Source organism: Prosopis cineraria, unplaced genomic scaffold, assembly GCF_029017545.1.
Source record: "Prosopis cineraria cultivar Desert tree isolate PC_DT_omini unplaced genomic scaffold, ASM2901754v1 PC3, whole genome shotgun sequence".
NCBI lineage: Eukaryota > Viridiplantae > Streptophyta > Magnoliopsida > Fabales > Fabaceae > Prosopis > Prosopis cineraria.
The window spans coordinates 9,293,816-9,310,387 of NW_026555334.1; the positions used below are offsets into that span (position 1 = coordinate 9,293,816).

The 16,572-nt window shown below is 31.0% G+C and overlaps 2 protein-coding genes across 2 annotated transcripts; one reads left to right on the forward strand and one right to left on the reverse strand.

Moving 5' to 3' along the window:
- The first annotated feature begins 690 nt into the window (after positions 1-690).
- On the forward strand, positions 691-6,785 carry LOC129306643 (bifunctional riboflavin biosynthesis protein RIBA 1, chloroplastic-like). The gene is made up of 7 exons (XM_054947330.1): positions 691-957; positions 1,895-2,234; positions 2,412-2,633; positions 2,956-3,278; positions 3,826-3,955; positions 5,307-5,603; positions 6,077-6,785. Exons 1-7 carry the CDS (start codon positions 905-907, stop codon positions 6,344-6,346), a joined length of 1,635 nt encoding a protein of 544 aa, XP_054803305.1. The 5' UTR covers positions 691-904; the 3' UTR covers positions 6,347-6,785.
- A 5,495-nt stretch (positions 6,786-12,280) lies between these two features.
- On the reverse strand, positions 12,281-12,805 carry LOC129304422 (uncharacterized). Its single transcript, XM_054944066.1, has one exon. It carries the CDS (start codon positions 12,669-12,671, stop codon positions 12,336-12,338), a length of 336 nt encoding a protein of 111 aa, XP_054800041.1. The 5' UTR covers positions 12,672-12,805; the 3' UTR covers positions 12,281-12,335.
- Positions 12,806-16,572: the final 3,767 nt, after the last annotated feature.

Sequence of the window (16,572 nt, forward strand, 5' to 3'; positions counted from 1 at the left end):
AGTTATAACAAGTCAAAGTTTAAGAATTAAGAAAAACTAATCTACATGTCCTTATATTTTATTTTATTTTAATCAACCCCTTCTAATTGGATTTATTAAATAAATTAATTCTTAAAGGTTAAAATGAATAATGAATTATTAGATGGAGTTTATAAAAAAATGAATTTAATACTTGTAGCTGACATAAAAAAATTTGATTTTATACATTGTTTACATTTTTATTAATTTTTATGAAAATTCTATAAGTATACAAGATATTTAAAATGAAATTTAATCATGTAATTTTTTAGTTATACAAGTTATGTAATTAATTATAAAGTTATATAGTCATTTAACAAAAATTCTTGATTTTCTTTTTAAAGAAAAGTTTCAAAAATTTTAATTTTTAGGAATTAAAAAATTTTAATTAATCAATAGTTAAAAGGAATAACAAATTATATTATTATTCTATTTATATTTATATTTTTAAAAAATGATCCAATCTAAACCATCAAGTCAACTTTAATTTAATAATAATAATAACAACTCTAACAAGGTAGATACAACATACAAGCCGCCTCCCAATTGGACTTGAATTTTTTCGACAGGACCATTTGACCACTTTAACTTGTTTTTTTTCCCCCTTTTTATTTCCCTCTTTCCACCGACCTACCAAATCCATTGTTGGTTTGCTTTCTTTTCATCTTTATCTTCTTCATTTTTTCCATTCATTTTCATTATTGAAAGGCTCTCTTCTCAAACGGATCCGAAGGAAACGGACACATAAATTCGGTCAGTGACACAGAAACGAACGGGAGCGAGGGAGTCTTAACTCTTCTTATCAACCGTCTGTAGCAGAACCTTAGCGAAGCAACCCTTGATTCAGCCTCAAGCATTCAAGGGAATCCTCAGGCTTCAGCAAACAATGGCGTCTCTCAATTTCTCCTATTCTTCTCCAGCATCTCTCTCGCGTCCTAGGTGAGTTTCTGCCCCCCCTTTTTTTCCTGGCCTCTTGTTTAATTTCTCTGGTCTCTCAGAGAGAAACGGTTGATGCCTTCTGGGATTGGGTCGTCATGGGTGAATTCTCACGATAATTCCATTTCTGGTTATAAAGTCTTGTGCTTTTGTGTTTTCTTTGCTTCGTGTTATTCATTCTTGATTCACTATTGGCTTGCTTTAATCCTGTTATTCGTTTATCTATCTGCGATTGATTCTCGGAAAATATAATTATTCTATATGATGTTTATGCATTTTGGTTCGATTGCACGCATTTTTAACTGTTGACAGAACAGTTTCCAGTGTAGGCGATACAACCTTTTGCAGACGTTATCTGAAGCCAACTTGTTGAATTCTTTTTCAATTACAATGGTTTTGACTTGAATTATGAGCCATAATATATCTATGGCCTCTGCTTGAAGGAATCTGGTTCTTGATTCAGTTCAATGTGACTCGCCAGCTTTCTAGTATATGCATATACTTATTGGAGAGACGATTATTTTTTCATTTCTTTTTAAATGAACGACACTTCCTTAATTGGTGTGGAAATTCTGATTATGACCTTGTATTTTATGTGAAGCTCTACTATTCTTTAGGATGTCCATCAAATGATCAAATGTACGTAGTGCTTTTCCAACTTTCTTCAAATTCTTTTCTTGTATCCTGCCCATATTACTTTTTTTTTTTTTTTTTGGGGAAAACTCTGCCCTCATTACTTTATATTAGGGAAAATGTTTAACGTTCATGTCTAAATAGTTTAGATAAAGTTTGTCTCCTTACATATTAACTTACTGAACCGTATTTTGTTTCCTGGATCTAAGAGTTTTACTGAACCATCAACTGGCCTCTAATATTCAGCTATTTCTTTTGGTTATGTTTGGATATGACAATTACTAATTGAACTTGTTTTGTTCTCTAGTGTTCTATGCAGGGCATGCCAACATTTAAAATTGTTCAATGGGTTGCATTCTATTCAAGGACTTGCATCTGATTTGGCAATTGTTCGATTAAATTCTAAATTCTTGCCAAGTGTCAGGAGTGTTGGTAAAATCAAGGCAACTCTGATATCTGGAGGAGACGACATTGTTTTAAATTCAAATGGAAATAATGTCGAGAAACAAGCAATTGGACATGGAATACAAGCAACTAATACAGTGGCAACAAGCATGGGTTTTCCTGTTGATAATGATGAATTTGATTTGCCCACAGAAGGTTTTGCTTCAATCCCTGAGGCTATTGAGGATATTCGCCAGGGAAAGGTTGTTATTCTCTCCCTCCCCCTCTCCCCCTCTTCCCTTTGAGAAGCATGTCCCTCTCTCTCCTTTTCATCTTCCCTTTGAGAAGATTTTTTTTTTCTTTGGTCAAATTTGGTTAAAGTCATGCTATTGTATTGCTGTCAGCTTAACTTTATTTACTGACTGGTATTGGTGACACAGATGGTATTGGTTGTAGATGATGAGGACAGGGAAAATGAAGGAGACTTGATAATGGCAGCACAATTGGCAACACCTGAGGCTATGGCTTTTATTGTGAAGCATGGAACTGGGATAGTTTGTGTAAGCATGAAAGAGGAAGATCTGGAGAGATTGGAACTTCCTTTGATGGTAGACAGTAAGGATAATGATGAGAAACTTCGTACTGCATTCACTGTGACAGTGGTATGTATTATTACTAAATGCGCATTCACATCTGGACTCAATGCTTAACCCTCATTGGGGTCTTCTGTTGCCGTCATCAGCTAGAACTAGCAGAGAACTAAACTTTAGGAAATAAATTGTTTCATCTAACATTAGCTTGTTGTACCTGATTCTTTTATTTCCAAGAGTTTAAGTGACAACAATTATCATTTTTCAAAATGACATTCGATTTGGAGGATATATGTTCGTCATCACTGTTATGTTGTTGGAAATCTCTTTTATTTAGTTGTGGCATTTATTTACATATAGTGATGGATTTAAACAATTTACATCGCATTTGTAGGATGCTAAACAAGGTACCACCACAGGGGTGTCAGCAAGGGATAGGGCAACAACAGTCTTGGCTCTTGCATCCAAAGATTCAAAACCATCTGATTTTAATCGTCCAGGCCATATATTTCCATTAAAATACCGGGAAGGTGGAGTCTTGAAGAGAGCTGGACATACAGAAGCGTCAGTTGATCTTGCCATACTTGCAGGTTTGGAACCTGCGGCAGTTCTATGTGAAGTTGTAGATGATGATGGTTCCATGGCTAGACTGCCAAAGCTTCGCCAGTTTGCAGAGCATGAAAACTTGAAAATAATTTCTATCGCTGACTTAATAAGGTAACTTTTTTTGTTTCTTGGAAGATGTACAAAGACTGTTGCTGCATGCATACTTTTGTTGTCATGTTTAGATTTTGCTTTTAAGCACAGATACCACAATTGAAAATGTTGTTTGATATTCTACTAAATTCTAACCACTTCTTTTCTCCTTTTTTTGGCCTGAAAATTCAAGCCACTTGATTAGAATTTGAATCTGTTCAACTTCTGTGATACTAATTTTTAACATGTGGCATCCTTGGTCAACTGTTTTTACATTGCAACATATTAATAAATGAAAATTCTTATACATAGTTAATTATATGGGAGTCCTCAAATCATTCTTTTTGATGGCCCTGCATTCAATTCACTAAATAAAAAAAAAAAAAAAACAGAAATTTTATTGAAGTTAAAAATTCACTCTCTACAAGGCTACAAGGTTACGTTGTCCCTTCTCTTCACCGCCCCCCCCCCCCAAAAAAAAAGCTTCCCCTATTTAAAGCTCATGCAGAATGGATTCTTCTGTTGCTTATTTACTTATCAAGGAGATTAACACTTATTCTTCTGGCAGATATAGAAGGAAGAGAGATAAATTAGTAGTTCTTGCTGGTGCTGCGCAAATACCTACAATGTGGGGCCCGTTCACTGCTTACTGTTACAGATCACTTTTAGATGGGATGGAACATATTGCAATGGTTAAGGTTTGGAGCGCTTCTGCTTCCATTGAACTATATAGTCATGCACATAATAATTTACTAATATTTATGTATGTATGAGCATTCTGCTATATTAATTTATTTCATCTGGTGTATATTCTGCCATTTACTCCTATCGCTTAGCCTAAATTTGGTGCTTGGAATGATTGTTTGAAACCACCTAGATTTTAAACCCATGATAGTATTCATGAGTTTTATAAGAAATGGTCTGCATACCACCAATATATTGGTCGAGCAATTAAAAAACAAGCAACATAAAACTCAAATTGAGGTCATTAGCTACGGTAGTCCTATGCATCTATTGTAAACTAAAATTCAAGACTAAATTCTGCTGGATCAGAATCTAGTTTGTTTATGAAAATTGTATTAAAAAAGGTTTATTCAATAGTCATTTTATTGAAGCTGCCTACTTAAGCTTTATCATGCTCATAAATTTGATGAAGAGTATTGAAGAGCAAACCTATCTTGATGAAAAAATTCATCTGGAAAAGGGAGCATGAGGGGACTCGATAGTGGATACTAAATAGTGGGTTCACATTTTAAACTAAAATGCCCAAGGCTAAAAGCTAAAAGATGAATGAAAGACCAGGCTTTGAAGTCAAGGCTGTAATCATTGAGATTTTTATTTCTTGTTTTGCACTGCTACCTGATGTATTCATCAGACTATTTTGGCTTCAGGGGTTGAGCCTTCTGCCTGTTTTTATGGTATCGTTGCATTACTTTGTTTCTATTTCTTTGTGTCGATAGTTTTAAAAGTATTTAGTTATATTCCCTACGTTGATTGAACTTTTGCTGCCAAGCCTCACTGGGATTGTCCTGACAACCATCCAATGCTATGTAATCATTTAGTCTTATCTATGAAGGGAGTGACTGCTGAAGAGTAACTAGAATGAAAGTAAAAGTGTAAAACTATGCGGACAAGCAAAGCTATGGATGAAAGTATGCCAAATGGCATATTGATGCCTGTTTAGCTCAATGGGCAGCTTCTTCTAAGACATTTATAACAATTATTGGCATTTTACTTGTTTTCAAATAACCTCCATCTCTTTAGAAGTAAAGATTGTTGTTCTTCCTTTTCTATTAAGGTCCTTAAAATAACAGAAGTTTAAAGAATGATGGTGTTTGTTCAACTGATTTATTTTATGTGGGCCTGTAGTTTTGTCTTTAAGAAATAGGTGCTTGTCAATTCATATATATAAGCCTCTTAAGCTAATAAACTTTTCCAAGCTCTTTCTAAGAATCTGGAAGTCTTCTATTTGGATTTTATGCTGTTCATTAGTCAATTCTGGGTGGTATTTGTGATCAAAACTGTTTTTTTTTAAAAAAAAAAAAACAGGGTGACATTGGGGATGGAAAAGATGTTCTCGTGAGGGTGCACTCTGAATGTCTCACTGGAGACATATTTGGATCTGCCAGATGCGACTGCGGGAATCAGCTTGGGCTTGCGATGCAGCAGATTGAGGCTGCTGGCAGGGGTGTCCTGGTATATCTTCGAGGACACGAAGGAAGAGGCATCGGGCTCGGCCACAAGCTTCGTGCATATAACTTACAGGATGATGGACGGGATACTGTAGAAGCCAATGAGGAGTTGGGGCTGCCTGTTGACTCGAGAGAATACGGCATTGGTGCACAGGTAAGTAGTGTGAATTGTACTTTACGGTTAGAGTATTCAACTGCATAAACTACTTTCTTAGCATTTATGCACATTTACTCCATGTTGATTCACAATCTAGAATTCAATTTTTAGGTAGAGCTGGGATAAGAACGTTTAGGAGATCAAATTAATCAAAAAGGCGAGAGATAATTAAGCATGTGAAAGAGATTATTGAAAAGAGGTCCGACTAGGATTGTTGCTCTGCCTAACATAGGACCTAGGGTTGGGTCTAACATCTAGAACAACGAGTTTAAGTTCAAGTCCATCCTCTAAGGCCCATCAACTTTAAGGCAAATTTGAGCTTTAGCCTGCCTAGACTTGGCTCAAGTTAGCACATGAAGGGTTAGTGTCTGACATGCTGAAACATATTTTTCATAATTTATTTGATTTGCCTGTTTTTTCTAGACAAGATTTATCCTTGAATTTCAACATGTTTGAAACTCAATTTGCAGATGTTGAGGGACTTGGGTGTTCGATCGATGAAGCTGATGACAAACAATCCGGCAAAATATGTTGGGCTTAAAGGTTATGGTTTGACAATTTCTGGTAGGATCCCGTTAGTAACCCTTATCACAAAGGAGAACCGGAGGTATTTGGAGACCAAACGTGCCAAGATGGGCCACATTTATGGCTTGGAATTTCACAACCAGTTGAGCAGTTATGCCACTGGAAATGGTAAAGCCAATGCTGGTGATTCAAATAATGCTGTTCCTGGTTCATGATCTTCCTGCTTTGCAAATTTTCCGAGAATGAGAGCTTACGAGAGAGATTTATTTACCATATTTAGAAAACTTAGGTGAAATGTTTCTGATGTTCACTATCAAGTTCTTATATAAGAACATGATAGGTGGACAATTTCATGTAATTTTTTTATTTGAAAGAATTGATAGCAAATGCTTGGAAGTTTAAATAGGTGAATTCATCAAGTGAGAGAAACATGATTCTACTGGTGGTTTGATTTGTCTATCTTTTTTCTTGGTCCTTCCTCAAGCCAAGCTTAGCTTGTGTTTGTACGTGAGCTTGAAAATGTGTGTTTGTGAGAGTGTGTTGCATATTGTTGGTGGTGGTGTTGCCTGTCGCTGCCGCCTTTATGAGTTGTAAAAATTGCATTCTTTGTGGGCAACACTTCTTTTTATGTATGAATTGTTTTTCTTGTTTTTCTTTCTTTTCTTTTCTCTAAAGTGGGGCTAAATTATTTTACTATCAAGTTATTCCATAGGAACATGATCGAACCTGCGACTTTCCCATGCTTGATGTGTTCTGACCCAGCGCATTGTTTTCTGGAAATCATAGCCGAGTGGATAGACTTACATGGAAAATACTCTTTTTATGATGCATGTAATTATAGCTCAAGTGCACGTGAATTCCTCACATGTTCTTTTAACAAAAGAATTTACGACTCCATGAGGCTGTTTTTATAAGGTCTTATCAACAAGTAACAATTTTATCTTTAAATTATAAGCTCAAGAATGTTTGAAATTCTAAACTTGTTTCTTGTGTCACATTTTTTTTAATTTTTAAAAATGATGTAATGTAATTTTTACTGTTAATAAAAATTAATTTTTACTGTTAATTGACTGAAAAATAATAAAAAATAATTTTAAAAATTATAGAAAATGATCAATAAAATATTTTTAGTTTTTTATAATTTTTTGGGTTTTTTTTGTAATTTTTTGGGTCATTTTATGTAATTTTTAATGCTTTTTTTTTTTTTTTTATTAATTAATAATTAAAATTAGCTTTTGTCAATGATGAGATTTACATTGTATTATTTTTAAAAGTTGAGAAAGAATAATGTATAAAAAATAAGTTTAGAATTTCAGATACACTTGAACTTATAGTTTAAAAGTTAAATTACTTTTTCACCCTAGTAACAACTTTTATGTGATAAAAAATTAGTTAATTGTTAAAAAAAATTAATAACTTTTCAAAAGAACCCTTTTACTGGTACAGTTAATTGGTGGGAGAGAGAGAGAGAGAGTTTCTTAATGACATTATTTATACATGTTCATCAAAACATTATTTATGCATGGAAAACAATTATTTTAAAATATTTATACGCCACAAACAATTATTTACAATTCATCCAAATTCATTGACCAGAGTTAGAAATTTCATTAATCATCATTTTTCACTTGAAATTTGAAGGGTTTTGGTTCAATGAAGGAAAAAAAAATCAGGAAATGACTTTCTCGAAAGGACTAGTTCTTCCAAAATTTGTTAACTTCCAATTTTATCATATTTGTCCGTTTTACATTTAAAATATTAGAAAAAAAGATTTGGAAATTACTTAAAAACACACAAAAATTTAAAATTTAAATCACAGTTCTTAAAAAAGTATGGTACAAAAATAAAAATGTAATCAAATAAAAATAATTAAGAAATCAAAATAATAAAGCCAAGTGAAAAACAAATAGCATAAGAAAAAGAAAGCCTACTCTTGTGACTATACACTATACAGCTCTGTTTTTAATTTTTTAATGTAACACTGAAAATGCATGACCAGAGCTCACAAGAGGTTACTGAAGCATCTCTATATTTTTACTCCTCTAACAACAAGTATCATAAAGATCATTTCTTAAACTTTGATGATCATCAAGTATCAAAGATCAAAGAAAAAAAAAATGTCAACTTGATTTTTTGGTCACGTTTCCAGAATTTTTCATCAACTTACAAAATTCATAACTAATTTTATAAAAATCATATTGTGGTGATTCAAGTCTCTAAATCAAGCTTAGAAAGTCCTCTTCAAGGAAAAAAAAATCCCTGACTTCAAACATCCATCATTATTTATTGAGAAATTTTCGTTTCTCATTGCTTCAGTTAATTCCAGAATTTTTTTTCCAGATTTCTGACCTTATTTTGTAAAAATCTTATCTCATCATATACAAGTTCAAATTTAGTAATGTAGGACTTCATTTGAAGCTGGAAATGTCCTCTAAGTGACCAAAAATTTAAAGTAATAATTACCATAAAACTACTACAATATCCTTACGAATCTTGTTACCATGAATAAATATTTTATGCTAATAGCTTTTACCATATATAAAAATATTTACATACTAAGATAAAATCTATCCATGATTACAATTAAACTAGGTATTATCATAGTTACAACTCAAAATAAAGTTATGAAACTAGGTATATATATATATATATATATATTACAACTCCAAAATATATGAAAATATAATCAAGAAGTAAGGTAAAGAAGATAAATTCTTCATTACACTCTCTCCTTGCCATGGTTCTTGGATGAATCTATTATTTGTGACATAAAAAGATAGGTGAGATTTATAAAAATCTCAATAGTATTAGTCTATTTCAAGCTTCAAGCAATTATAATCCACTCATAAAAATAAGCCTAGACCATAAATTATGAAATTTAGCAAGTATAGACATATAATAGCCAAAGTGTCATACTAGCAATAAACACCTCATTAATTCATAAATTTTCTATAATTCATGGTCATAAAAATTATATAGCATTAAATCAATCAACATTGTCAGTACAAGAATTAGATAAATATCAAAACACTTTTTTGTCCCAACTTTTCTTGAAAATAAATTTCTTTGGGCTTCTCACAAATATCAAAGCCTAAAAGAATTATTCAATTACAATTATATCAATTTTCACAATCCAAAATAAATAAATTCATAATTTAATTATAACATCTTATATTACTCTTTTTCTTATTATTAGTAAGAGAAATTGCCTTTTAAGATGTACATGCACTGTTGCTCCCAATAAAACCCCCTATTTCTTATTATATATTACTACTACGCTATAATAGTTTGAAACAACACAATATGATCTCTAATCAGTGAAATTTTGGTCTAAAATCAAGAAATAAATTACATTTCAACTTCCTATATTAGCCACAGAAACCAAACTTTTCACCCTCAGAAAAAAAAAAAAACATATTCTTTCTTCTCTCAAATCTTCAATAAATCATTATTTCCTTTAGCCGTACACATAACAATTGAGACTCCCCTACTCAATAAAAATAATCAAAATAACAGGGCAAAACTTATTATTAATTTTCTTAATCCTATTTTAAGTGGTATTTACATAATACCTTCCAATCATTTTTCTTACCTCATAATACCCATAAGTAAGTTGTAAAAAAATGAATATCTGATCAGTACTTTTCAATTACATATTTTAACTTTTAAACTCATCAATCCATCTAAAAATTCATAAACTTATGCTTACCTTACTCCATGCATTTCACAACTTTGAGTTGCTAGACTTTATCTCCCTAACTTCCTTCTAAAATTTGGGAATCTTCATGAACCATTAGATTCAAATGAAAGCTTGAGTTGAGTAGGTTTAGATTCTGATTTTGCATGTGAATTTTGAGCTAAAAAGGATGGTATTTGACGGAGTTACAGTTTCTCTCTCTAAACTCTTAAACTCCATGGAAGTTAAACTCTCTTTCTCTCTCCTACTCACTTTGAAAATAGGGAAGGAAAGAGTGAAAGTTTGCTTATTAACTTTCATTTGTTACATGTTCAGAGCAACTACTCCCATGTGTGGCTTGTGAATAATTCTTTTTTTTTTTGGTCGAAACCACTTGAAATCTTGGGGCATAATTGCTAAGTTCTTTACTCACCCCAGACTAATTCAAAAACCCATAAATTGTGGACCTTACATAGGAAGGTTATCAATGAGATAACCTCTTTGAGGTCGTGTTTGTCACCCCCAATAATTCGAACACTCATCCTTAAAAATGTTAGTTGCAGTTCCTCACCAACTTGATCGAGCATTTATGAATAATTATTTTCATTCAAAAGAGAAGCCCCACACTAATCCACTAGAGGAAAAGACTCAATTTCGTCCATGGATTCACAATGGGCTTTGGTAATTGATTATTATGGAGTATTGGCAGGAAGAAGAATGATGGTTTTACAAGGCTCTAATATTCTAGATATTATAATTAATTCTTTTAGGTATTTCCTAATCAATAATATTAATGCAATTCTTTTAAATATTTATTTCCATCAAATTCTAATTTTTTCCTTTATACCCCAAAAAAAAAATAATCCTTATTTATTAACCCATCACTTATGAATATCTTTGTTCAAATGATCACTCTCAATATCTTCTAAAAATCATTTCTCATATTTTTCCATATTTGACAAGTATCATTATTTAAAATTTATTCCTAAATCTTTCATGAATAAGTATATAAAAATTCAGACATGATAGTTACAAGTGTCTAGACTTCCTCTAGGGATCTCTCACCATTTACCTCCTCTTGTGAAAATGGTTGGGATGATATACAGCACTTTTTTCATGATAAACCATTCATTATTATTTTTATTTTAATGTATCAGAAGGGTTGGATTGTTAATATTTAATCATTTAATATTTTATATTTGAATAATCCATTTTATGATAATTATTTTAATTTTTCATTAAAGTGTACATTTAATTCTTTAATTTTATATAAGACTTCATTTTGGTTTGTTAATTTTATAATGTATTTTCAGTTAGTTGGCCTTGACACCACCAGTTCCATCAACACAATTATTTATTAAAATTTTAAATATTAATAAAATATTCTTAAATATTGACATGTTAACTTGTTAAGTTTAATTTTTTAAGATAAAAACAATTGACACAAAAGTAATTATTTTTAACCAATAATGTTATGTTTAGAAGATTGAAAAGATATTTTATAAAATTAAAAATCAAACTATAACTTTATACAAAGTTAGAGAATCAAAAATATATTTTAATGTTTTTAAAAATATTAGAATATAAAAAATAATATATTTTTGGTTTTTTTGAGAAATTACTTTGAATAAATTTTAAAAATATTCTAATACAATAGATGAAAAAAAATGCTACAAAATGCAAAGACACATGAAAGTATCTAAAATTTTAAAATAAATAAACATAAATTATTTTTATAAATGAAGATATTATAAAATCAAAAAATAACTAAGTAATAATTATTTTATTATTATAATCAAATATAAACTAATATTTGTTTTTTATAAAATATTTACAAAATATTTAAATTATTTTGAAATCACTTATTTTTTAATTTTAATTAAGCCAGCCCTTATTTTGCTAAGGTTCAACGGCTACTTGGTTCCGAAGTAATACCAAAAGATATTTACATATATACTTAATGTGTTTCATGAAATACCAAAAATAGTACTACTTTGTTGGCGTTCAACGGCTAGTAAGAAAAGAAGCAGCGTTCACGTGTCCTTCTTCCTCAATTTCTACGCCACCTGTACGGATCCGATTCATCTACAGTTATAATTCACTGGCCCAAGATGATAACGTCTAAAAGAAACTGACAAATTTCTTACTTTCTTTAAATTTTTAAAGAGTTTTAAATTTAATATTTTATGATTAAAATATTGAAACAGCTGGGCTTAAAAGAATAAAAAATCTGTTCATCTGATATATAATTTACATGATATTATATATTTCTATATAATTTGTTTTATAAATTATATTTTTAATATTTAATTTTAATTTTAAGAATTCAAAATTCAGCTAGCTAATCACTTTGCCGGTGCACTTTTTTCTCGAGATCCGCGTGATAATGATTTCGCCTTCTCAACGGCTCTCTTCTTCTGCCTATAAATACCCTTCCTGGTTTCTTCTTCTCCACCACAAAACAATTATCTCTGCAACTCATCTCTCTTGAATTGCAGTCTCACGGACTACACATTCTCTCTCTCTATCTAGAATTTCAGTTTCTCTCTCTCTAAAATGGCTCGCTTCTCTGCTGTGTTGGTGCTGATGCTGGTAGTTCCACTGCTGGTGAGCCTCACAACAGCTCGATCTCCGGCTTCTTCTCCCACGATCTTGTCTCCGACAGGGCCGCCGGTGCTGGCGGCTTCACCTAAGGCATCTTCTCTGTCATCTCCTTCTCCTTCGACTTCCGAGTCGCCTGTTGGGGCTCCGACAATGTCTCCGTCCTCGGTCTCTGCTCCGACGTCAGAAGCACCAGTACCGGCAGCAAGCAGCGCCGACCTGAACAGGTTTGGCATCACCGGATTTGCTGCTGTAGTGGTCATGGCTGTGGCTTTGGTGATGTAGAGAGACTACAGTAGGGTTTAGCCTCTCGTCTTTGATGCGGTGTCGTTTTTTCGTTTTTAAGGTTCAGATTATTCATTCATTTGATTATTTAAGTGTATTCTATTTTTTTTCCCCATTATTATGAATGACATTCTTTATTTCTAAAATATTAATTAATTACTCTCCTTTAATTTTTTTTTTGCCAGAATTATTCTCCTTTAATTTGGAAGTACCAAATTGAAAATTTTAATAACTGATTATGGTAAATGAATACGTCTTTATTCAACTGATGAAGTGTTGATAATTCAACTGATGAAGGGCCTTCAAATTGGTATGATGGGCATGTTCGTTGAATATGATACGTCTTTATTTTAAAAAAAAAAATGTAAGATATGATATATTCAGCATACACACATTATTTTTTAATTGAATTTTATCTTCAATAAAATAGTTACCTACCTTTTAATTAACCTTATTTTTTATATTTATTTTTATTAAATACTTTATAATAAATATAAATCATTATTAATAGAGATATTTAAAAAAAATAATGATTACATCTCAAAAGATTAAAAATATTTTATATTTTTGAACATTTAACTCCTTAAAAAATACCTTACATTTTTTAAGAGGAAGTAATTTATAAAATAAACTAAATATGATTTTAATTTGAGAAATAAGGAAACCAACTTATTTATTTAATCTTTTATATTAATATTAAACCAAACATAACCATTATATTTTCACCCTATGTATACCTAATACAAATTAATGAGTTGTAGTATCATTATGTGTAAAAATGATAGTTTTATATTTGATTTATTAAGAGATAAATTTGTCACATTTTAACATCATTTAAAATTTTGTCATTCACCAAAATTTAATCTTTTATTACAAAAATATTAAATTTAATCTTTTATAGTATCAAAATGTATGAATGAATAATCTTTTATTCAAAAAATAAAAAATAAAAACTAATCATTTGGTTGGCTTCCCCCCCCCCCCCTTCGAATTGCCCCATAGTGGTTATGGCCCTTTCTAATTTTACATTTTATTTTGCTTTTCGTGATTTTCTTTTCAATATGTCGTCTTTTAACAATATGATGTGCTCACATATTAAAAACATTCGACGACGATTGGACAATAGTCATAAAGATTGGACAAATTTATGCTAAAATACATAAGTTGGTTCCCATGAGTTGTTGAGTTATATCATAGCATCCTCCTTCAACTCCAATAAAGCAGAAAAATTTAAAATAAAAAAAAAATAAAAGGACATGAAAACGAGCTGGCTACAATCATGTTGAGTTGCTTCCTTAAGTATATAACTATAATTGGAGTCCAATGGCCACACAAAGAAGGGATGATAAGGGTTTTTTTTTTTTTCTTTTTTTGGGGACTGAAAGGAATGTATTAAAAATCAAAAGAGATTGCATTAATATAAGTTGTCCTTCAGGAACACTTTCATCATCCATCATCTCTTGGGATAAACGTAAGAAATGATCAAAGGTATAAAAACTAGCATTTAACTTATGAACAAGCTTAGCAAAATATGATACATGAATATTGAAGTCTCTATTGACATAACGGACAAATAAACTCCAATCCTTGTGAAACAAGAAACAAACATATTTAATTACATAAAAAAGGGTGTAATTTCTCACATCCTTTAATAATGAGAATAATAGCGATGGCAGGGATTTAAAAGGCACAAACTCAATTACTCCAGAATTTGCTACATAAATAATTTAGGGAAAATCACTATTTAGTCTTACACAAGGATTCTAATAACTCAAAACTCCCATGAAATGAATAAATATATAGTTTTGAAGTCTTAAAAAACTTCGTTGTAAATAATTTTCATTGCCCAATTACTATATTACCCATGATCTAAAAAAAGAAAATGAAGGTAGAAAATCACTCCAATAAATCCAGTTTTTCTTTCCTGCATCTTCTTCTTCTAATATTTGAAACTCTCTCCCCCTTGCCATATAACGAAGCCATGTGATTGTCCATCTTCTTTGTCTTTTCTTCCCATTTTTGAATCTGATTATAGTGCTCATTATCACCACCTGGTGCTTATTCTTAATTTATTTCTTAGTGTGTGCTATTACCTTCTCCATTAGTTTCTGTTTATTAAAGGCTTATAACTTTTGGACCAACTTTTTGTGTTGAACATCCCCACACTTCAAGGCATTTGGTTGGCTACTTAAGGGAGCAGAAATTCGTTTACACACACTGTTGCTAATTCCTCTTCCAATCTTGTCCTTAATCTTTGGTTTTGTCTGTGGAAAGAAATTCTACCCTGCATTTTAGTATCCTGCACTTGAGGTCGTAGCTCATAGTTTGAAGGAGCATCAAATTTGGAGCAGACTTTCAAATCATTCATTCCACCAAGCTTGACTTCTGACAAAAGTTGGTGATATGATCAATTTGATTATGCTTTGTCCCAAGTTTCAGGGTCCACAACCTTTCGGGTGTGTGAAGCGTTTACTTGACAGTTGTAATGTTGGTTTAGATTTCAATTGAGTATAATAAATTATAAAAATAATTAATTAAGTATTAGATTTTAATCATAATTTATTATATTGTAATGCAATTTGTTTGGATACTATTTTTTTAAAATTAATTTTAATAGAATTGAAGATGTTTAGATAATTTAATCAGAATCAATTTTAACTATATAAATTACTATATAATTTAACTCTTAAATACTAAAGATCAATTTTTTAAGGATATAAAGTTTGAATTTTATTTTAAAAAAAGAGAAAAGAAGAGAGTTTGGTTTTATTTTAATTAAATTATATGCTTTTTTGTAATTTTTTCTTGAGTCTTTCTTTGTAATTTTTCCCAACACTTTTTGACAAGCTTTTCACAAAAGCTCCAATTCTTAGCTTTCAAAAATAATTAATTTTTGGCACAAAAATCAATTAACCAAAAAAATAGGTGTTTGGATAAGTTTATGGAAAATCAATTTTTTGGGCCAAAAATTGATTATTTTCGATATCCAAACACACACGTGTTGTTATGGTGAATAGTGATGCTTTCATTTTTGTATGTTGTTGATTAATAATTAATTGTTCATAATAGGCATTATAGGAACCAAGTTTATATTGGAGTTTTTATGTTTCCGTATCAAAAAAAATCTTACATTGCTCAAACTTGAGAAAACCCTAGTGCATATATACTAAGATAAAAATGTAACCAAATAGATGGCTAGAAAGAGAAGTAGATTCGTGAATGGATTTGAATTTGGTGAATGTATTTAGTACAGGTACTGAGTGCTTGTAGTATTTGAATCGTTAAAAGCCAAATCAACGATTCAAATAAAGTCACTTATTTATTAGTTTTAAGTGGGGTATGAATTCAGAATCGTTGATTTGAATCTCAATAGTTTATATATTACATGTATTCAATGCCTATATTACGTACAGTCGTCGAATCTAAATCTCATTAGAATAGGCCAATATAATAGAGATTTAACTTTTTTCTCTATGTTCAAGTTAGATGTGGTGTTGGGCACTTTATAAACCATTAATTACCTTTAATATTAAAATTTAGAAATAGTTTCTATAAATTGTCATTAAGTAGTATTTAATCTTTTAATGGTCATTAAGCTATCTTTATTTTCCTTTAAACCGCCCATGGTTTTTGGAGCCTATATCTGCTCAAGGGTCTTTGAGCTCTTCTCTTCTTCATCTTAAGTTCTTCTAATCCTACATTATTTCTACTATTCTATTACTTTGTTCATTTTATAAGAGGGTTCTGTTTAATCCTGAGGAGCTTCAACAATTATGTCAGAATTACTTTCAAGGACAATGTCATTGGACAAGACTCTAAATAGCTTTTCTATAGGATATGCCAATATATAGTTTATTGACAATTTTCATATACCCCCAT

Bases quoted from the DNA above. Each gene is read 5' to 3' on its own strand.
- LOC129304422 (XM_054944066.1), bottom strand. From the start codon at position 12,671: ATGACCACTACAGCAGCAAATCCGGTGATGCCAAACCTGTTCAGGTCG.
- LOC129306643 (XM_054947330.1), top strand. From the start codon at position 905: ATGGCGTCTCTCAATTTCTCCTATTCTTCTCCAGCATCTCTCTCGCGT. The intron at 2,235-2,411 runs GTTGTTATTCTC...TTGGTGACACAG, and splicing joins AGGATATTCGCCAGGGAAAG to ATGGTATTGGTTGTAGATGA. The intron at 2,634-2,955 runs GTATGTATTATT...TCGCATTTGTAG, and splicing joins CTGCATTCACTGTGACAGTG to GATGCTAAACAAGGTACCAC.